The 22558-nt window shown below is 60.7% G+C and overlaps 1 protein-coding gene across 6 annotated transcripts in view; it reads left to right on the top strand.

Moving 5' to 3' along the window:
- Nucleotides 1–2359: 2359 nt before the first annotated feature.
- Prdm16 (PR/SET domain 16) overlaps nt 2360–22558 on the top strand; it is a 310011-nt gene continuing 289812 nt past the window's right edge. For 2 of the 6 annotated variants that reach the window (XM_046424771.2, XM_046424767.2), the window contains exon 1: nt 2369–2787. In XM_046424771.2, coding sequence (XP_046280727.1) covers nt 2751–2787 — 37 coding nt within the window. In that variant the 5' untranslated portion in view covers nt 2369–2750. Of the gene's footprint in view, nt 2788–22558 lie in introns of all 6 variants that reach the window. The other 4 variants (XM_058572764.1, XM_046424769.2, XM_046424770.2 and 1 more) reach the window with 4 other exon arrangements.

Raw genomic sequence — 22558 nt, 5'->3', positions numbered from 1 at the left:
GGGGATAGCCTGCCTGGGCCCCTCCAGCATACTGGGGAGACACTACTCCTCAGCACCTGGAGAGACCCAGCAGCTCAGCCATCTCACTGTTCAGCCTTGGTCCACAGATCCCCAGGCAAGCCCATGGTGTCCCTCTCCTCCCCAGAACCAAGAACCCTGAAAGAGGACAGAGAAAAGAGACAACCTTGCCTACTCCCCACACCTCCTGCCAGCAAGGGTTAGCCCAAGAGATGGCTGTCCTAGTCAGCCTCGCTAGAGTTCAGACAGACCCTTCCTGAGCTGAAGAAGGAGGAAGGAAGAGGGCTCTGGTGAGCTGCTGCACCCCAGAAAAAGGCTGGGCCTTCCTAACCTTGGGGCCTGCTGGCTGCCTCCAGGGCAGGGAGGAGGCAGCCCTTGGTGGGGATGGGGGAAGGGCAGGTACCCTCTCCAGGTAAGAGTACTTCACAGGTTCCAGTGTAGCTCCCCAGGCTGCACGCCAAACATCCCGGGCAGCTACAGGCAGGAGCAAGGGACACCTGGGTTGCTGCAGTAAAGGGGTGACCTTGAGTTGTCTGGCTAGCAGCCCCAGCCAGGTTAGGTTCTGAGTCTGGAGCCTGCCCTTGGGCCAAGGTTAGGCAGCACAGTACCCCCATTCCCATGGGAGTGAGCAGGTTCACAGGCTGCCAGGACCGGTCAGGCCTAAAACAGTGCCCTAGCCTGCCATGGGAACTCCCCACCAAGACCTACAGAGCATGTCCCTGGAAGCCGGATACTCCTGTGTCCCAGCTCAGGGGACAGGTAGTCAGTGTGGGGAGGGTGAGTAATGGTCTGATAGACCCTCTGCAGAACCTCACTGAAGGGCTTCCTGGACACACTCACCTAGGGCCAGAAAGAGCCTGGGGGCAGTGGCCAGTGAGCACTTCCGCATGCGGGGCAGCGAGTAGGGTGCAGGACTGGGCAACCGCCTGGAAATCTCACAGGGGCAGGAAGCCCAGCAGGAAAGAGGCTGTCGACTTCTGAGACTAGAAGGCGGAAGGCCCAGCACACCATCTAGTCTGGGTCCGCAGGGGCTTTTCCTCTGGGGTGGCATGGGCCCTGCGTCCCTAGGCCCCACATCTCTGGTCTCTGCTGGGGCCTAGCCCTCGGCGTAGCTCTGCAGCCGTGGCCAATTTAAGGCAAAGGGCAAAGACGCAGGTTTCCGTGTGTAGGTCTCAGTGCAACGGATACTGGTTTCATTGCACAACAAAGAGTGGGTGGGCATGGACAGGAGCCCCACCCTGGGTAGCAGAGAGACCTGGACCCGTGGGCACGACCCCTGCCCCGGGCTCGGGTGACGCAGTGACAGCTCCAAGTCTTCCTGCCTGGCGGAACCTTGATACTCTGGAAGGACGAGAGGGGCAGCGAACCAGTCAGGGTAGCGCCTCTGTCGGCTTTCCATACTTGAATGAGGAATCCGCACTCACTTCATCAGGCCCCTGGGCTGGGTCCACCCTGCGGGTGCCCAGGCAGACCTCTCTGCTGCCGCGCCTCAATTTGAGGGTTGCTGGGGCAGAAGAAGCGCCTGGTCGGCTCCCGCCCGCGCTCCTCCACCTGCACCGCTGGCCCTCCAGCCTGGACGCATCTGGGTCCCCGAGAGGCCAGCGGGGTCCGCAGAGGCCCCCCGGCTCCCGAAAGTGTCCCAGCCCTGGCGCTCGCGCACCCGGGTACTCACCTGGGGGCCACGGCGGCAGTCGAGCAGGGGAGCAGAGGCCAGAGCGCGCGGATACGCCCCCGAGGCGGAGAGGTGCGGGACGCCAGGGGGACGCGGGGCAGAGGACGCCCGGTGTTCGGACGGCGGCCCCCAAGCCGCCCCCAACGCAGTGCGCTGCGCTCCGTCGCTGGGCGCCGTACGGAGGACGGCGGGTCCGAGTGCAGCCCGCCGGCCGGGGCAGTGGCGGAGCGCGGAGCTGGCGGCGCCTCCGCTGTTGTTTTTGAGCCGAGAAGCCCGAAGCAGCCGCCGCTGGGTGGGGGCGAAGGGGAGGGGGCGGGGGCCCGGGAGGCCCGAGGGCGGCGGCGGGGCTCGGAGGGGGCTTCGGAGGAGCCGGGTTCTGGCGCGCGGGCGCCGGCACCCCCGGAGCAATCGCGGGGCGGAGGCGGGGGCCGAGGGGAGAGTTCGGGAGAAGAGCGGGCTGGGGCGACGGTGAACGAAAGCTTTTTAATTAGTAATAAAACGCAATAAAACGCAGCGAAATCAGCCCGGACCCGCGTCCGAACTATCTGCGCGTTTGCCCCAAGATCTAAGGAAGTCGCACGAAAAACCGCAGCCGCCACCCCATCTTTGGCCCGGCTGGGGCGGGAGCTGCAGCGCGACGCGACGCAGGGGCAGGGCGGGGGGACGGTCACCTCGCCTCCAGGGCCACCTGGGTCCTTTTAAAGTGTCCGGGGTGCGGGCCCCGGGCGAGAGCGCAGATCACGGAATGTTTTCTTAAAGGGCCAGTTCCAAGCGGCGCTGAAAAGGGGGGGGAGGGGGCAGAGAGAAGTGAGGTGAAGACCGAGAAGGCCGAGGAGAGCCCCCCAATCCCGCGCCGAGGCGGCGGCGGCGGCGGCAGCGGCGCGACGATGAGGATGATGAATACATTGCAAAGTTTTTTTGGCCCCGGCGAGGGGTGTCAGATTGAGTGCTCTGTGCGCATGTGCGAAGGTGTCCAAACTGACAATGCTGGGGAGATGAAGATAGTGTGTAGCTGCTTCTGGGCTCAAGGAGGAGGAGAGAGATTCCGCGAGCCGACACCATGCGATCCAAGGCGAGGGCGAGGAAGCTAGCCAAAAGTAAGTCTCCCGCGCTCGGCCGCGCCGCGCTGCCGGGCCCGGGCCGCGGGGCCCGGGTGCCCGGGCCAGGGGTGCGCGTCGGGGCGCGGTCGGCGCGCCTGCCGCTCCGGCCCCCGGCTCGGCCGCGCGGCCCCGGGGGCTGCTCCGCCTCCCGCGCTCCGGGGCGGCCGGGCTCGGCGCGGAGGCTCGGGGCGCCCGGGCCGCGCGCTCCCCGATGGCGCCGGCCCCCTCCCCGCTGAACCCCCTCCCCCCCACAGTGTCAGGCGCTCGGGCCCGGGAACCCGAGGCGCGCGGTGGGGGCCGGGGAGGGGGGCGGAGGGGGAGGGCCAGGGGTGGAGGGGAGAGAAAAGCGAAAGTTAGCGAAAAGTTGACGAAAGGGGAGAGCAACTTTTCCTCCTGGCTCGCGCTCTCCCTCTCTCTCCGAGTGGCTCTCAGTCCTGGTCAAATCATATTCCGGGCTTCTGAAATAGTGGGCGCTAGAGCACCGCCTTTGGCGTCCGCCAGCCGGGCGCAGAGGAGGGAGACCCCGAGCCGGGGAGGGGGCGGGCGGAGGAGGGGGCGCGGGCCGGCGCCCACCCGGCTCTCCGGGCGTAAGAGCAGGGGTGGTGAAGGCAAGACGGCCGCAGCCACTTGGGGAGCAAAATGGAGACTTTCTTTGAGCTTGGGACCGTGGTCGTGAAGTTTATTCCCAAGTGGTGCCCCGCGTGGTGGCGGGCGCTCCTCTGCGACTCGGGCAGCCCGCGCGGGCCGCCGCGGTGCCGGTGCCTCAGGCAGCAGAGTCCCCACCGGCCGCCTTCCGACTCGCCGCGACCGCCCTCTGTCTCGCGGACCCTCCAGCACTCACTCGCCTGGCACAGCCGCGCGGCCCTAGGGGATGGAACTGCCCCGGCAAGGCTGCCGGGTCCCGGGTCTTACTTTCTCTTTCGCTCCGCCTTCGGGCCGAGGCCGGGGTTCCGCGCGCAGCCTGCGGTCGGCCAGTCCTGGCCGCGGGCGTGTGCTCCCGCCGCCCGCGCCGCTCCCGCCGCGCCTCCGAGTAGCCCGTGCGCCCTCCGCGCTCGGCCGCCGGCGCCATCCCCCGACAGGCCAGCGGGCCAGGGGCTGCGGCCCTCGCGGCTCCGCAGCGGGCAGGTGGGGACCGGCGGCGCCGCGGCCCGGCCAGCGCAGCTCCCGCAGCCGGCCGCGGCCCGGCTACAGCGAAGCGGCGAGCGCCGCGCGGAGCAGAACCCCGCGCCGCCTGCTCGTGCCGCCCCCTCCTCCGCTGGCCGCCGACTCGCAGAAGGGACGCCCCAGCCGGCTCGGCTCGAGATTCCCGCTCGATCACCAGGCTGTTCCGTCCGTCCGTGTCTCCTGGGCCCTATCCTGCCGGGCCGGCTTCGCAGCACCCAGGGCCAAGCCCTCAAGCGTGAGCCCAGTGGGCAGGGGACTCGCAGCACTTTTCAGAAAAAGCTCTGTTCTTGCGGCTCGGGACCCGACCGAGCTCGGCCCCACAGCGGCCCCGCAGCCGTAGGCCGCGCACCCAGCCTTCAGGGAAAAGCAGCTCCCCCGGGCTCCGCTGTTGGTCGATCGTGGCTCCTCCCGAGGCGCCCCCTTCCCCCTGGGCTCTTCTGCGGGCTGCCCTTGGCCTCGGCCTGCCGGGCCTTCCATGACCTCTGACCCCTCTTGGTGCGAACAAGGCCAGACAGACGTTTTGCAGCGGACATGAAGGAGCTGTGTGCGCGCTGCGTGCCTGTCCTCTCCTCGGCGTGTGGAGCGTGTGTGTTGTGTACCCGTTTGGGTCTGTGTATGCCCAGCGGGCTTTCTGCAAGTCTGGACCCTGGCTGCAGACCGCGCTGGTCAGGCCCTCACAGAGGAAGGGCCCAAAGCAGGAGCAAGAAAGAGTAAAGCCGTTGGGCTGGCCTGGCCTTCGCTGGAAGCGAGAGGCTGGTTTAGCGCACCCCTGCGCTGCCCCGGAAACTTCCCAGAGGCCCACACCGGGCCAGGGGCCTGCCTGGCCTCAGCCCTCAGTCGGCTCCACCCCAGCCAGGTGGGTAAGGTTGCCTGGACCCCGGTTCTGCTCAGGACCCAGATAGGGTGCCTGGCAGCTTATCTGCGACGTGGCGGGGAGGCCAGAGAATCAGAGAAGTTATCTGATGGGAGCCCAGCACGTAGGCTGCTTCTCTACTGGGGCACCCAGAGTGAGAGTCAGCACAGGTGAGCTGATTGCCAGGTCCCGAGGAGCCCAGCTGGAACCCGTTGTGGGACTCCTCCTGGCTCCACTGCTGGAATCACTGCCCCATCCTTCCCCAAAAGGTGGCCCAGGCAGGTTCAGGAAAGCCCTGCCTGCCCCAAGCTGCTCAGGATCTGCTGAGGAATTTCATTTTATTGGACAATAGTTTAAGCAGGTGTGAAAGTCTCCTGGGACCGACTCCATTACCTGAATCTGAGCAGCCTGGCCATCACTCTGCAGATAACGGAGCATCCTTCTCCCGGCCACATCCCGACTGGCATCAGGTGCTGGGGAGGGAGCAGGGTCATGGTTATAAGGGCTCACAATGCCCTTGCACTCGGGACCTGGGCTGTGCCTGAAACGCACAGGGGACAGAAGGAACAGCCAAGCTAGTAGATGTGACCTTGTGACCCAGAGCTTGGAGGAGCCACCCCTGAGGGTACATCTGGGGCTATAATTTCGTTTGTGTTTCCCTGTGACCCTCCTCCAGGCCCCAGGCCAGGGTTTGCTGTGGCTGGGCTTCTAGGGGGCTTAGTTGATAGCGCTTTGGGTCCGGTAGTGGGGTCTTGGTTCTAACTTCTCAGGCAGAGGCTGGTGGGGCACTGGGTCATGGCTGAGGAGAAATCTGAGTCTGAGGACCAGGGGTAGAGTGAAGATGGTTCAGGGCTGGGGTCCCCTTACTTAAGCTGGTCCAGTGTTGGCCAGTGGGGATTGGGGGGCTGTTCTGGCCCCACATTTAAAAACTAAATTTCTAACAGTAGCTTATTGTTTCTGCCACTGCCGAGAGCCAGGTGGGCAGGTGGGGGTTAGCACAGCCAAGATGCCCTCTTGACCTCCACCTTCAGCACAGACTGGTGACCTTTTTCCAGGAGAGATGTGTCCTGAGAGACTCTGCAGCCAGGACACCCCCCCCAGGCTGCCTTTTGAGGCCTGATCCCCATGCAGGTGAAAACCCCCATGGTCCTAGAAAGCGTGTATCCCAGGGCTAGGAGTATCCTCGAGACCAGCATCTAGCCCCTGGGTAGGAGCTGCTACCCTGCTAGCTGTGGAACTCTGTGTGTGTGTGTGTGTGTGCTGCGTGTTTGAGGTACTGTGTGTGCAGAAGGTGTGTGTGAGACAGGGTGGGGGTGAGCAGACCTGGAGGCCCAGATCTCAGCCTGGTTCCTTCTTCTCACCGAAACCGTGGGGGCTCCAACTAATGGCCCCTGCCCTTCCCCCACCCTCCCTAGGGAAGTCTGACCCTCTCTGGCTGTTGTCCCCAGAGCCCACATGGCAACCCTTTCTCGGGACAGTGGTTAAGGCGGCAGCACCAGGAACTCTCCGCCAGGAGTCTAGCCTCTTGCCCCGCTTTGGGCGAAAACTCAGAGGGGCGGGGTGTAGGGCTGCGGGCCAAGGACCTGGTGCCCTGTGTCACTGCCGTGTGCCCACCAGCCCTTCCTCTGCCACTGGCTGTGGGGTGTGCTGGTGCAGAGGGTGAAGGGAGGGGGCTGCTGTGGACGGACTGGAGGCGTGGGGTCCCACCTGGGCTGCCCTGCTCCACCGGGCCTGTGGATTGCTTGCAGGAGCAGGTGCAGCCAGACCGCTTAGCCCCTCCCACCCCAGGCTCCTGCAACTCCAAATCCCTTCTAGGCAGCGCTGGGGGCGGGGGACAAGGTCCCCCGCCTGGATAGGGGCTGCTGGGGCACCCCCATGGCCCCTTGAGGGAGGCACAGCCAGCTACAGCTTGCTGGGCCGTGGTGGGCTCGATTAGCCCCCTGTTTTATTCAATTAGGAGGCAATTAGGGACCCTTGGGGGGCTGTACTGGTAATTAAGGTGATGTATAATTAGAGTTTCAACAAAAATTATCCAGGATTAAAAATCTTTTGAATAATTTCGTTTAAAATTTTCAAATAGCCTTAAATACAATTTATCAGGTTTTGAATCAAACCCGTGTATCAAGCGTTGGAAGCTGCAGCTCACGTAGCAAGCGCTGGAGGACAAGGAGTGGCCAGGGCGCCTTCCCTGTGCAGGAAAGAAACTTCCTGAGGAGGAGCTTGGGCGCAGAGTCGGGCTACCTGGCCCGAGGGCCATTAGGTGTGCATCGGCGGGAGTCGGGCTAAGGGACTCCGGACCCTGCGGGTGGTTGCCGAGGCTCCTTGGCCCCCAGCGCACAATGTCGCAGCCGCTACCGCCCATGGGTTAGCGCTCGCGTCTACAGGGGCGCAGTCGCTGACCCCGACCCAGCCATAACGGTGCCTTTCTCCTTCTGGTCCCTGGTCCAGTCCCAAGGGTCCCCGCCTCTTGGCTTCCGGGGTGGAAAAGGACAGTGTCTGCGCTTGACTCCCCAGACCCTTGCCCCCGGTGCCGGCTCGCCCTTCACTGCCACTGTGCTGACCTGCATAGAGAGTGCGGGGGTGCAGCCAGGGTTCAAGTCAAGCCATGAGGGTCGGGATCCTCCAGGGAAACTGTGAGGGGGAGGGAGAGGGCTTTCGAGGGCTGTGCTGGGCCCTGCGCCCTTCTGAGCATGATCCCTGAGCCCAGGTTCAGCCTGGTGGAGTTTGGGCTGCAGCTTGAGCCCCAGTCCTGCTGGGCAGCCTTAGGAAGCTAAGCAGGGTTCTCCGTAGGGGAGCCCCAGGTACATTACCCCACTCTCCCCTCTTTGATTCTGGGAGGCACGGAGTAGCTGGCACCTCTTATAGGTATAAAAACCCCAGGTACAGAGTGCAGCTCTCAAAGCCGCACAGCAAGTTCAGGGTTCAGGAAGTCAGTTATGTGAAGACTCCCAGGTCTTCTTGTGCAGCACCCCCAACCCACAGGGCACTGCAGATGGTGGCTAATTCCATAGGGGTTTTAATTTTTTTCTCTCTCGTGTGTCCAGATCTAAGCATTTTTTCCAAGGCTGGTGCTCGGTTTGGAACAGGTCTGTTTAAAAGGCAAGACAGACATCCATGTGCCACTGCTTGTGAACGTGGCGGGAGTGAGCTCTTATCTCTGCTGCCAGCAGGTTGGATTCTTTATTTGCTCAGGGCTGGACTTTCTGCTCCAGGGAGCTGTGACCAAGCTTCTCCCCACCGGGCTATAGGTGCCCTCTCACAAGGGCAGCTGTAAAGTAGCCAAAGTGTTGACCAGGGAGAGTATTCTCTGCACCCCTCTGCCCCCATCATCTTCCTCCTTCCCAGAGCAAGCCCAGGACTCTGTGCCTGGCCCAGGAGGTGTAGGAACCTGTCTGCTCCCCCCACCCAACCTGGAGGGAAGTAATCAACCTTCCCCTGCTCCAGGCAATCAGAGAGACTTGGAGTGGCTGCTGCTTCTAACGCCAGCTGTTGCTGCTGCTGTTGCTGCTGCTGCTGCTGCTACCACTGCGGCTGCATGGCCTGAGCTGCAGGGCCCAAGTGAGGTAGCTGGTCCAGCTTGGAATCAGCCGTTGTTCCTCAAGTCTGTGACCTCATGCGTCCACAGTGTCCATTGTAGGCTGAGTTCCCCCAGCTCTAATGCCCCTGAGCAAGGAAAGGCTGGCCTCTTCCTGCTCTGACTGTGCTCTTCTCCGGGTTTCAACACCGAATCCTCACCGCCTGGAGGTGCCCTGGCCGGCCCTCGGGCCAGCCTCTCCTGACTCGGAGGAACAATGCCGGAGCTGGAAGACAGGAGAGCCGACCACTGGAGATACATATTTATTTAATAGTTAACATTTTGTGCAAAAAAGGAGGGAAGTCGGATTCTGGTGGGGGCTTTGCTTATTTTATATCCACTATAACTATTTCTGTCCATGAAAATTGGCTTAATTATATCAATGGAATGTTTCTTTTTCAATTCTGTATGCAATTAGTCCATCTTGCCGGCTGCAATTTATTTTAATAAAAAAATAAACCAGTGGTGTGTTCAGTTCCTCGTCCCCTGGGGACAAATGCGATTGGTGTGTTTAATTTCATTAACTACAATGCGGCCTACTGGAAAAATGTATAAAATCAGCTTTATACAGCTTAAACACTGGCATTTGAAACAAATCATTATTGCATTAGCTGTCACACTGGTAATTCTAGAATCTAAGGAAAAAAATATATTATGGCTGTTTTTATAACCCTTTGCAAATGCACTGTTAAAATAATTTATAATCATTTTAAAACATGGCTCAGTCCTGGTGAATATTTCATCTCCTCTAAATAAGGCTCTGCATTATCCTGTGCACACTTTACATACGGAGGCTGTGCCGTTTCCACTCATCACCCATTTTTCAAGGTGGAGGCCTCAGAGTCTGTCTTTAAGCGAACCTGATGAAAGATGGGGCTTCTCTTTCATTTTGGCCTGAGCGCTGCTCTTGAGAGGACGAGGTGCAGCCATAGAGTCATCTTACACCCACCACGGGTCAGAGGGGACCCCTGAGAGGCCAGTGCTGTGGAGCCCTTAGATCACCAGTCTCCCTGCTCAGGTGGGAGAAAGGATCCACAGTCATCATGCAGCAAACCACCCCGTGCACAGTGCCCTGAGCTCAGAGCTGGGACCCAGTGAACAGCCCTTATTTCGTTAACCCTGAAGCCCGGCTCAGGAAGGTGAAGTCTCCAAGGTTCTCCCACATCCGCTTCCTAAACTCAGGGTGCGGGTCCTGCAGGATGGACTCAGAAAAGCCACCCAGCATGTGCTGCTTCTGGGTGGAGACGTGTGTCCGAGAGTGGTGTTCATCTCCTGCCTGTGTTCCAGTGAGCCTGAGTGTGTGTGTGTGTGTGTGTGTGTGTGTGTGTGTGTGAGAGAGAGAGAGAGAGAGAGAGAGAGAGAGACCCACCTTGCCCTGGCTGTCGGCTGAGTTTGCCGTGGCTGAGGGGGCTGATGGAGGAGGCGGCCCTCATTCCAGCCACTGAATAGCCGCGCACCATGGACCGACCTGCGGGCAGGGTGGCGGGCAGGGGAAGGCTCCCTGGATTCTTCGCTTCTGCTTCTGAGGTGCACTCTGAGGAGAACTGAGTTGTGCTGGGGACTGCCCGGGTAACGGTTGCTGCTCTTCCTGGCGTGGAAGTGGCTCGGGGAACATGTCTGGATGTGAAGGAACCGGGCCACAGGTGGGCCTCAGCGTCCCTTGACCCTGCTGGCAGAAGCAAGGGAGCTTGGCTTCTTAGGGGGTGCCTCCCCCCTGCCGGAGGAAGTGCCAGGAGGCACCGTCGTCAGACCTCTCGGGTAGAGGCCAGGGCCCTGGGCTGCTGGGGTAATTTCAGAAATCCACGTGGGCTGTCCCGGGCACATTAAGAACCATTCCTGTTCCTTCCTAGACTTCTGACTTCCCTGGGTGGATTTAAGTAATCATTTTTCTCCTGCTGACACAATCCATGTTGAATGTGAGTTTCAGCATTGATGAGGATGGGGCGTTCTGAGGGGGCACAGGCATACGCCAGGCAAGCCCAGCGTCTCTGGGTCATCTGGTGGGGCTAGGCTGGGCTCTGGGGCCTCTGTCCATCTGCAGTTTGCTTTCCATTTGGTGCACTGTCAAGTTGAGGAATCAGCGTCTTTGTCTACTTTCCTACTTTCGTCAGCTCAGGGGCTGAGTGCTGGGCGAATGGGAAGCCCACAGGCCCCCCTGGAGGCTGCCCGCAAGGGCACACTCGGGGCCCAGTCCTGCGGCCAGGCCCACCATGGCCCAGGCTTGGGAGGCACGTCTGGGGGCTCCCTTCTCTCCAACCTTGGACTGTGAACACAGCCAGGTGCTCCTGGATCCTCACAGCCTGACGCAGCGTGACTTTGCCAGTACAAAGACCCTTACCTGGCACCAGGTAAAGGCGAGGATGTTGTGGAGAATTCAAGTGAGTTTGAACTTGGATCACTCACAAGCGTGGGAGTCTGTTTCTTGCTTACTTCCACCCCTGACCTCCAGCGGGAAGGCTTCACAGAACGATCCGGAAGGGCCCGGCCTGGTGTCTGTGGTGCTTCTGCAGCCAGGCCGGGACGCACCAGAATCACCCCAGTCAGACAGGTGGTCAGAGCCACTTTTCTCTCATCTCCTTGGTCCCTTTGGGACACCGCTCTGTTGGTCTGCAGCCTCCCAGGGTGGGGGTCACTGTGGGCAGGGAGGCCGGTGCAGTGTGTGGACCACTCAGTGTGGTGGTAGGCGGTGTGGCTTTAGGAAACCTGGGCCTACCTACCACGGGCCCTTCCTCTGCCCCAGCAAGACCAATTTTGATGACTGCCATGTAGCTCGGTCCTGAAATAAAAAGCACCCAGGATCCTTAGTTGGTTATTTTGTGTCCAAACCCAGGGGTGCTGGGGCCTGGGTCTGTTGTGGCCCTGTGTGTGCAGCGAGGCTCTTTGGGCTCAAAACTGGCCACACCCCCTGCCGCCCTCCCACCCTTCAGCCCGTGGGCGTTCTCTACCCCTGCACCTGTCTTTGGGCTGAAGCAGCTGCTGGCATCTGCAGGCTCTTCCCTTATCAGAGGCCTCCCGGTTCCTGCAGGGCTGGGGTCTTGGGCTTGCCTTGGCAGCTCCGTTCCCATGGGTCTGCTCATCTTTCCCTGGAGCCCTCCACGGGCCTACTGCATGCCAGGCTCCGGGTCATGGTCATCTGGGGCAGAGCCTCCCCACAGCTGCAGGAGGCTGCCCGGGGGATCCACCTGGAGGATGTGGTCCCTGAGCTCTGGGGGTGGGGTGGCTGCAGCTATGCTGTGTCCATTACGACAGAAAGTGGGGTCGGTCAGCAGGGACTCACCAGACTCTGCATCCTTGCTCTGGGCCTCTGGGTCTAAACTGCTCAGAAGGGGAGAAAACCGGAGTCAGACCAGCAACCCACCCAGCCTCAGTGTTCTTGCTCACCCTGGCCTTGCCCTGGTGCCGGTGAGGGGATGCGAGACGCCAGCTCTGTTGCAAACTAGAAAGGCCGTAAGGGGAGAAAGAGAGAGGGAGAGAGGCTGGACGGATTCCACGAGCCTCCTTCTCTCTTTTACATTTGGTGGTTCACATGAAGTCTGTTTCCCGAGTACCTGCGGCAGGCAGGGCCACAGTGTTTCAGCAGAGGGACATGAACACTGGGCTGGCCATGAGGAATGGCCCTGGGACTCTTTCCTGTGATACAGTTTAATCCCATATCTATATTCAGAAGCTGGCAGTCACTATTATACCAAAATATGGATTTACATAATGGACTCCGATTGCTACCGCTAGTTGGGTCTCGGAGGGAAAGGGGCATGCGTTGGAAAAGGCTCACACGTTTGTATCTGCCCAGTGGGCTGTGACAGCTACCTTGGAGGGCCCTGGTCACATCAGTCCATAAAACATTTAAACAAAGACTGAATATCGTGCTCACCAGAGGAGCCCGGTAGCTGACCACAGGAAGGCCGCGGTGGGTCCCCAGGCAGGAGAAGGCAGAGCTGTCTAGGAAGGCACCAAGCACTAATCCTCACCTCTGCCTCCTCCCCTCCTGTGAAGTCCACCTGGGGGTCTCCAGGGAAGACCCCCGCCAAGGAAGGCCATGTGATAAGGGCCTCACTATATTGAAGATCCATGGCTTTGGCCTGACGGTACCCCAGCCCACACCCAGGGGCTGTTGGCCCGGCTGCCCTAGCCGCCCAGCCCCAGGGTGAACACAGAGTGGCCTGGGCCAGGGGGTGTTAGCATGCAGGAAATGAGCAAGCTGCCCACCGTTTCCAGGGTCCCTTCTGGAGGAAAGCCACAAAACAGGACCCCCAGTGACCAACAATATTGTGACTCCAGGCGGTTATAGCAGCTGCAGCAGCACCGGGGAGCCCGGCCTGGCTTGGGGGCTGTGTCCACCCCTTGGCCACCTGCACAGCTGAAGAGATGGCTCCCGGGAAGTTTCTGGCCCTCCTTGCAACTTACTCGCCACCTCTTATTTGTGGAGCAACTGCTGCATTCCTCAACTCCGTGGAAGCCGGAGCGGGGATGTTGGCCCGAGCTGACACTGCCGGCAGGGAACGGGTCCTGCAGTGGACCCTCTGCCTGCCCATCACGTTGGGAGCGTCTCCTTGGAGCAGGCAGGTGTGCACCTGTGTGCCCACTTGTGCTGTGTGGGCACCTGTGTGCAATCTGGGTCTGACGCCTGAGTCAGACCCACCCCCCGGCAGTTTTGTTCTTATATTTTGGGTCAGTAACAGGGAGCACTCCCCTGCCCACCTGTGCTTTGAAAGCCACTCAGTTCCATGGGACCCTGTGCCCTTAGCTCTGCATGGTGTTGGAGACGGTTGCCATGAGCAGCTGGTGCCAGGCCTGGCCCAGAGCCGTCTTGCAGCTGGTTGTAGTGGGAGAAGGGACGAGGCATGTTCCGAGGTAGAGAGGTGGCAGCGATCTGCGAGCACCTTCCTGCCCGCCTGTAACCCCCGGGAGGAAACAAAGAAGAGACGGCTCTTTAGGCCATCCTGGGCCCTGGTGCTCATATTTAGAAAAATTAGGCCTCTTGAAAAATTGCAGAATTATGCTGCCAGTGTCAGGTTGCGAGATAACGATGTGTCTGTGTGTGAAAATATTAAATTGCAATAACACGCCGGGCGAGTGCCTCTCTGAATGGGGTATTCAGTTCCCAGCTCGGGCTGAACCTAAGCTAGTGACTGACAGAATACGAATGGTGTCCTAAGGCGGGGGGTTTACAGCCGTCCTGGGCCTTCCTGATCGGTCTCTCTGTCTGGGCCACCTCATCATCCTTTTCTTTAATGAAACAGCCCGATGGTGCGGCTAATTATTTATTTATCACATTAGCAGGGGGAAAAGCTATCAGAGACAAATCAATTTTTCCCTGAAAGTGATTTGACATGACTTTAAAAATAAGGCCTCCTACACTACGCGGGGCGGTGTCCTCAGACCCCCCAGAGTTCATCAGTGCTGCTTAGGGTCCATTCTGTGGAAAAATGGAGAGCTGCTCCCGGGCCTGCAGTCTGCGAAAGGCAGACCTCGGCGAGGCCGCGTGCTTTCCGGCTGGGGGGACTTGTCGTAGACTCGGATTCCAAGCATCAGAGCATGTTGGATGGTTTCTTCCAGGCAAGTGAAATCTGAGCAGCAACAAGTAAAACTGGACGATGGGAGATGTTGAATATCTGCAGAGCCCACGGAGGCTTGGTGTCTCTGGCTGTAAACCCACGCCAGAAGGGGCATCCCGGTCCCTAACCCTCGGGACCCTTCAGCAGTTCTGTGCACAAGGCTGTGAGATGTGCATCGTGGGGGTGTGGTTTGGTGGCTGCACATTTGGCCGAGGGTCTTGAAGAACAAAAGTTCCTTAAGGGAAAAAAAAAAGCAAAACTGGAAAGTAAGAGAGCTCCAAAGTCCTGGGGCCAGATATCTGTCCCAGGAGGAGCTCTCTGGTTTCAGGTCTGGGAATCCGAATCGCAGAGCAGAGGGCCCCTGAGCTTTAACTTTCTCTCCATCGGAGGTGTTGATCTTACCTTCCAGAGGTTAGATAAAGCTGCTGAAAGCTGCTGTTTGTTATTGAATCTCATCTGCTAATTACGCCAGCCCTGGGACTCGGGTTCGAGGCCCCACTCCCTGGGCCTGAGCTCCTGGTGGGGCAGCTGCGATCAGAGCCATTCTTTGCCCCTGCCCAGGTTCTCTCTCTGCCGGGGGTTTTAGGTTCCCTCCATCCTGACAGACTACCCTGGTTCAAAGGGGAGTGGGGGGCTGGCGGCCACGGGGGTGTGAGAAGCCCATGCTCAAAACCTGGGCCCACGGCCTGGGACATCCCCCTCCCTTGCCCACTGAGGGCCGCAGTGACAAAGAAAGGGCTGAGGCTGGAAGAACGCAGGCCCCGGTCAGCCTCCAGCAGGACCTAGATGAGAGTGTGGACCCGCCGCGGCCTGGAGGGGAAGCAGGGTGGTCCCCATTTGGTAAGAAGGAGGACGGGCCGGGGACAATTGCCGTGAGCCGTGGACATGGCAGGACAGCTGTGCGTTAGGCACCTGACCACACAGCTGGTTCTGATCACCTGGTGTTGGTCACTAGGGCGTGAGTGCAGCTTGGCCCTGGGCACAAGAAGGGTCACCTTGGAGGCCAAAGACGTGCATGGTGGGGTCAGCCAGGCCATCTCCTCGAAGCCCCTGGTGTTCCACTGAACCTGGAAAAGCAAAACTGAGAGGTCCCCTTCCCTGCCTGCCACGAGGCCTTCCTGACCTGTGGGAAGAACCTGGGTGGAGCCCCTGTAAGTGCCACCCCCAACTCCGAGCCACCCATGGTCCCTGCGGTCCCCTGAGTTGAACCTGCCGGCTCCCGGCCTTCAGTTCCTAAAGTCAAATGGGCTCCAGCACCTGGCTTGACCTGGACAAACCACCGGAACTAGATGGGCAAGGGCCGGCCCTCAGCCCCGTGTGACCTACGTGGGGCAAGTCGAAGGCCACGAGCCCAATTCCTGGTGGTCAGGTTAGCCTTTGGGGACCTGCAGGGCCATCCTGAGGGGATGTTTCCTGCTCTCGGTGACCTTTAGGAGTGGGCAGCTCTGGTGAGACCTGCTCTGGGCTGGCTTGCCCAGTGTGAGGTCAGGGGCCAGCTTGACCCAGCGCGGAACCGGGATGACTGGACCTCAGCTTCTGTTCCCAAGGAGGCCCCAGGCTGAGTTGGATCCAGCCGTTAGAGGTGGGGGCACTGAGGACATGTGCTTTATGCAGACCAGGGCTGAGGCTGGGATATGCTCCGCAAGGTCACCAGTCACGGGGCCCTTGACCCCGCAGGTCACTTCCTGGGTCTCTGCCCGGTGCCCCCAGCTCTGCTGAGTCAGGACAGACCAGGCGCCGTAGCAGTGCCAAGCACCTCCTTCCCAGCACCCTGAGCTGGGCCTTCCAGACAGAGAGACGGAGCTGGGGTGCCTCTGGTCCCGCAGGCCACAGGGCTCGAGGGCCACCTCACCCTCTCCAGGCACCAGCATGGTTGGGGTGGAGTGAGGGCTGCCCAGGGAGCTGCCCAGGCTCTCGGTGGAGTGAGCTGCGTGTCCCCAGCCGCCGGTCCCTCCCCTCCAGGGCAGGACGCTCCTCTCCACCTCTTGGCCCAACGTTGCTGAACTGTGCCGAGAAGACACAAAGAAGCGGCCAAGCTCCGTGGGGGAGTGAGAGCAGCCCGGCCAGGCCCTGCTGGGAAAGCCACCCGGAACTCTAGCTTGCGGCCATTACTATTGCTATTATTGTCTCAGGATCGAGGTTGTTATTGTTAGGAGTTATTTTGGGTTTCTGGAACTTTCTCTGGCTGAGGGCAGATTTATGTGTGAGTGAGGAGAGCTGGGCAGTATCCCCTGGGGGGGTCCCTGGACGTGGCCTCCAGTCAGCAAGACAGCACGGCGTGTCCCCCGTCCACGGGGTGCACAGGGGCAGCGGCAGCATCCCTGGCCAAGTTTTCCACAGGTTCCATGAGAAGAGCCTCGAGGATGGTGGAGACACCCTGCTGCCTAGGGACACCTGCCTGGGGACACCTGCCTGGGGACACCTGCCTGGGGGTACCTGCCTGGGGACACCTGCCTGGGGACACCTGCCTGGGGACACCTGCCTGGGGGTACCTGCCTGGGGACACCTGCCTGGGGACACCTGCCTGGGGGTACCTGCCTGGGGACACCTGCCTGGGGGTACCTGCCTGGGGACACCTGTGAGTGTCAGACTGCACGGTATGCGCAGGCGGTGCCGTCAGCGCCCTCTGGGTCCCCTGCTCCCTCGGTTTTCCAGGGCTGGGTGCCAGATCCCTGAGCAGCGGTTTCTCGCTGTCCTGCCATCACCATGCGGTGCTCAGACCTGAGCCTGCAGCCCTGACGTCTTGGGGGGACATACGTTGGCCTGGCTTGGGGACTGCGGGAGGTGAGCTGTCAGGGCAGCCCCTCACACTGCACACACGGGCGTGAGGCAGGTGCTTGCACACATGGGGCAATCCGGTGTGCACACTCACACAGAGCACTGTGTTCACACGATGTGACCCTGGGAGCCGGACTTGGTGTGTCCTAGACTGTTTTGGAGACTTAATGTGCAGACATCAGATTGGGACACCTCTTTTTGCGGGGAGGTACTGGGGATTGAACCCAGAAACACTTTATCACTGAGCTGCATCCCAGCCCTTTATCTTTTTTATGTTGAGACAGGTTCTAAGTTGTGGAGGCTGGCCTTCAACCTGCAATCCTCCTGCCTCAGCCTCCCAAGTTGCTGGGATTACAGGTGTGTGCCTCCACACCCAGCTCGGGAGACCATCTTGTCAGGACAGGACCCTGTCCAGGAGCTGTCCTTGGGTCTCTACAGGCCTGGAGGCTTGTGGATAGAGCAAGAGGGAAAGGGAGATGGCACAGTGGAGGGCTCCGTTGCAGAATAAAGGGTGAGCGTCTGTTGGCCTGTGTGGTGGCCTTTCCCTACTCTTCCCTCTTATCCTGACCAGGGACTGTGGTCCTGGCAGGCTGTAGGGAGCCAGAGGCTGTCCCCCTCAGCTGGGGCAGGACAGGCTGGAGCCCCCTGGATCTGGTGTCAGACAGACCCAGAGCAGGGCGCAGGGGCTGCCTCTGGCCCTTTCAAAGGGACATTCGATCTGAACCCTGGGGCCCAGTAAGAAGATTCCCGGGAACCAAAAGCACTTTCCAATGTCCAGACTCTGGCACGAGGCCCTTTGTGGGATTATCTGCCCCCCTGGGAGGCCCGGAATGTTGGAGGTGAGGGGCCACAGCAATATAGAGCTCCCGCAGGCTGCCGATAAAACGGGCTGCTTTTCTGTGGCCGCTCTGTCGCCGAAATTTGAGGTGCGGCCCCAGAATGGGAGCCGCTGTCTCAGGACATCTGAGCCCAGGAGGCACCGTCCATTCTGCACTTGCCCTTGAGAATTTGATTCGAGGCCACATCTGCCTATATCTAGGGCTCCTGCGGCTCAAAAAAAAAACCAAAGTGGGGTAGAAAGATGTCCAGAGGGACTGGCCAGCACTCGCTGCCCCACTGACTGTCCTGGAGCACACAGGCTGGGCGCAGGGCCATCGTGGCTGGGCAGTACGTCCCTGAGCTGGCGGTCTGTGGGTCCTGCTGCAGGCTGATGGTGAGCAGAGGCTGGTGGGTCCGTGTGCATTGGGCTTCAGGTGCTGGCGTGGCCACCCTGGGCTCAGTGTTGGTTCCCAGAAGCTGGACAGTTTCCACACAGAATCCAAGCCCTGCTTCCTGCCCCTTTTGGTCTCTGAATCGAACCCACCTTTGTAAGGTGGATGGCTTAAGGGCACCTCCCACTGCTCTGGGGGCTAGTGCCCAGGGCCTGCCAGGGTGCATCCAGGTGGGACCTGGCAGGAGCCACACGCAGGTGGCATTGCAGGGGGAAGACACATGTCACTGAGGCTGCCTGTGGCTTTGGTGGGATGCTGGGGAGGGCCTCAGGGTCTCTGTAGGCTGCAGCAACTGGGCTCCCCTACAGAATCATCCCACCGCTAGGAACCAAGCTTCTCCCTGCCCTCAGGGCCTGGGAGGACCACGGAGGCATCAGGGTCTCCCTCTGAATCGCTCAAACCACTCTGGGAGGCAAAGCAGAGCAGAAGGACTCCCCTCAAGCACTGTCCCTCCTGGGGGCATCTGCTTTCATGGTCTGACTGTTAGTTGGCAGCACAGGCCTGGGGCTCAGGCAGACCCAGGGGAACCCTGGCACCCACTGTTGGTACGCGGAGTGTCCCGCTGCTGCTCAGAAGCCTCCCTGAGCTGTGGCCCGTACTTGGGGCTGTGGTTAAGTCAAGAACAAGCATGGCTGGCCCTGGAGGACAGCAGCCCCACTCACCTGCTCATTCTCTTCCTGGAGGCCACGGCAGGGTGGCCACAGCAGGTCCCCTCTAGCCGTCTTGGTTGACCTGCTGGGTCCCAGGACAGGTGGGCATCTGGGGGCCCTGGATCAGATCTGACTTTCCCTGGCTGCTGCCTGCATACCTTCAGGGCCTGCACCGGGAAACTCCAGTGGGCACAACCAGAGACGCTGGTGCGCAACCTCCCTCGGCCCCGGGCCTCCACCGTCACCTTTTTATCTGGACATTTCCCTGGGCTTAGCTTGCAGAGCTACAGTGGTGCTGATTGGACCCAGGGCCTCCCAGGGCTGAAGTGTGCACGTGCTGACCCTAGGCCCAGCCCCGTGCCCGTGCCTCCACCTGTGGCCTCCTGGGTGGAGGAGCTGCCTATCCGCAGTGGTTTCCTTTTGGGGCTAAGGGATGATTTGGTTTAATCTGTTGGTGATTGCCTTCTTTATTTTTTATGAAGTAGGCCATTGATTAGGCTCAAGGTTTGTGGAAATGTGTTAGGGCCTGCAGATCTCCAGGAACAGAATGAGAAGCCTCTTGAGGTTTCCAGTAGCGAAGCAATGGGTGGAATTCCAGAATCCAGATGGCGTCACTCACCGCCAGTGGACGTTCAGAGACAGAGGAAGAAAGAGCAGGAAGAAAAGGGAAGAGAAGTCCAGGGACGGCCAGAGCTGAAGAGTTCATGGTTGAAGTGGACTCCACCACTGGAGACGCCACACAGGTTTCTGTCCCTCTTCTCGGAAGTCCCAGTGCCTTCCCAGATGGGGACTCCGTGGTTAGCCCCACCTATGGGACCAGGTGCAGAGAGAGGCCTGGGCTGGCAGCAGAGGGGACCAGAGCCCAGGCTTCCCCAGTCTGCAGGAGAAAGAGCCCCTGCCTGCCAGGACCGGAGGAGCCTCTGAGGAGAGGAGGTGCAGAGGGCCCTGGACTCCACCCGCTGGACCAGCTGATCCTGGTGGGTCAGGGCCTGTCAGCAAACTGACTCCACAGCAGGTCAGGTCCGGGGGCAGCCCAGCCCCGAGTGAGGGAACGCGCTGCTGGGGTTGGTCAGAGGGAGTTTTCCCATCACGGGAGGGGATTTAGATAGGTTGGAGCTCTTCGTCTGCAGACGCAGTCTTGGTCTCAAACGCCCACGTGCCCGTTTCCTTGAGCGCCGTAAACCTGACAGTTCCAGATTGTCAGCCAGGCGCGGCCGGCAGCCCCGGAGCTGCTCAGCTCTCCAGAAAGCACCTCTCCATCCTTCTCCATCGTGTGCCCCGACATCTTGACTGTTTTTTGAAGCAGCCTCAGGTGCCTTTGGACAAGTGCCCAGTGATTGACGAATCAATCTCCGGGCAGGCAGATGTGCGGCGTGTGCCGCCGGGCGCAGCCTCCGTTCCGGGCTGGGCAGGTTGGGCTCAGTTTCCCCGCGGTGCTCTCCCGGCCTCCCTGACGCCCCGCTGGGCCTCCTGCCACGGTCATTCTGCTCCCTGTTCCCTTTCTGATGCTCCTCTCACCTCCCAAAGCCAGCCACAGCGTGGTGGAGGGTTAGGAGCTCTGAGACGCGCCCCCGGGACGTCTGCTGTATACATTCCCCTCTCCTGCCGCCTGGCCTCGGCCTCGGCTCAGGGGGACACATGGACAGGCTGGAGTTCCTTGGGAGGAGGGGAAGGCCGGGCAGTCAGGAGTGAGGGGCTGCGGTCCCTGGGCTCCGTCCAGACACCAAACCAGCTTTCCCTTCGGTGGCATTAAGAGAGCGAGGGCCGGGGCTGAAGCTCCTGGCAGAGCGCTCGACTGGCACCTGCAAGGCCCTGGCTCCATCCCCAGCACCGAGAGGGGAAAAAGAGGGCAAGGGGCTTGAGTCTCTGAGAACATCCCCGGAGCCAGTAACGGCCCGTCAGGCCAGGGCTGAGGGTGGGGGTCCCCACTGCCATGGGACCCATTCTACCTTAGAACCCCAGGCCGGCTGCACGAGGACCCCAGAAGTGCCTGGGAGAGGCAGGTGCCCTCCTGCTGTAAGAATCTGCAGCCTGAGTGGGTGAGATGGGCATCAGCAGTGCCCCTGCCCGGAGAAGAGGCGAGTGGACCCAGAGCCCTGGCACCCCTGCTGCCCACAAGCTGGAGACCCAGGCGGAGCACTGACTTCTCCAAGGCCTGGGGCCCTGGGGCTGCCCCGCCAGCCCTGGGATCGTGCACACCCCCGCCACAGGGAGAAGTGGCTTCTGTGCTTGGAGGAGCAGAAACCCTTCAGAGCCCAGCAGCGGGTCCATCTTCCTGTTCCAGAAAACTAAACTGTGTCAGGGCTTCCGCAGGCCATGACACATATAGGCCTCGTCGCCTCTTCATAGGGCAACAGAAATACCCGTCCTGCCAGGGGGTCCCCTCGGCTCCTCCTGGGGCAGCCCCGCCTGCTGATACATGCAAGGGAGCCTCCACCCCAGCCTCCCTCTGTGGTCCTCCCGAATTCCCCTTCTGGCTGCGTCTGCTCAGGGCTGAGCTTAGTGCTGGACGGTTCCCTGAGGCCTGAGTTTGTGCACCCCCCTATTTGTTTTGATTTAGTGAAAACAGGGGCATCAAATTCGTTGTCCTCCATCAGACCCATCAATGGGAGGCTGGCTCCTCCTATCAACTGACCCATTGGTCAACGTCACTCCCTTCGGTTTGGGCTGCCTCCAAACTGTCACCGAGAGCTCCAAGAAGCTGACTTCCAGCCTTCCAGGTGCTCCCGGTCCAACTGGACAGATGACACATCAGCACCAGGATTCAGTAGCCACTTGGAAGCAGATAAGCCTGGGATCCGGCAGCATGAGTGCTGAGCTGGTGTGCGACAGACCCGTGAGAACCTGGGCTTTGCACCCTGGGTCTGGGTCCAAATCGGGTTGCTCCACTCTGGGCGACTCTGGTGACATCAATGACCCTCCTGACCCACGGCACAGGGTGGAAGAAGAGAAGGCCAGTGAGCTTCCTGTCATCCAGAAAGCCGCCCAAATGTCATCCTAGGGGCTGGTCACCCAAGAGGACATGGGGATCCAAACTGCTGAGAACAGCCCAGCAGGGTGACTCGAAGGATTGCAGCAGTCACGTCCCCCAGGAGCGGCTAGCCTTGGGATGGAGTCCAGCCGGAGGACTCGAGTGCTGGACTTTGCCCGTGAGAAGCACCTCATGCCCACCCAGGCTGGGTAGGGAGCTTTCTGGAGCTCCTGAGCCCCTGGGCACACCTGCTGGGCCCCAGCTTCCTTGGGGACAGGATGTAGAAACTCCTCAGGGAACAAATGGCTGCTTTCACCCAGACAGCATCAAGGTCCACACTGCTGTGCTCCCTAAGATGCATGCTCCCCTCTGGAAAGGACCACGGCCCCACTCTGGGGACTGCTCAACCCTGTGACTCCGTCCCAGACTCTGGCACAAAGCAGCCTTCAGAGACCCCAGACCCAGCTGCTGCTTTCCATGCTGATGCCCACCCCAGCTGAGCCCTGAGGCCCCCTGACTTCGAACTCTGGCTGTGTGCTTCCCGAGCCCACGGGAAAGGGGGAAGTGTGTTCTCAGAGCACCGGCCCCTGGAGAGCGAGCGGGCCGTGAGACTCAGGGTCCAGAAGTGCATCTGGGTGGTGGCACCAGACTCCTGCCCTGAGCCTCCAGTCCAGCTTACAGCAGAACCGCTGGACCTGCCCCCGAGGCCAACAGGACGGGGCTCCCGTCAGTCCCCGTGCGTGATGGTGTATCACTCCGGGGGCTACCCGAGGGTTCCAGGGTGGGGGTCTCAGAGGCAAGTCCACGCTGGCTGCCCGGATCCAGCTGTGCCCACAGGTGCCCTGCAGCAGCACAGCAGATGGCCTCGAGTGCAGATGCCCGCTGCTGCTCCCGTCCTGCCTGGAGACCCCCTGTGATGAGCCGTCCCTGCGTGCCTGCTCTGGGTCAGGAT

The sequence above is a fragment of the Marmota monax genome, unplaced genomic scaffold (assembly GCF_021218885.2).
Source record: "Marmota monax isolate L192 unplaced genomic scaffold, Marmota_monax_Labrador192_F-V1.1 WCK01_AAM20220418_F8-fsc00080, whole genome shotgun sequence".
Lineage (NCBI taxonomy): Eukaryota > Metazoa > Chordata > Mammalia > Rodentia > Sciuridae > Marmota > Marmota monax.
This window is presented reverse-complemented; position numbering and strand designations above follow the sequence as displayed.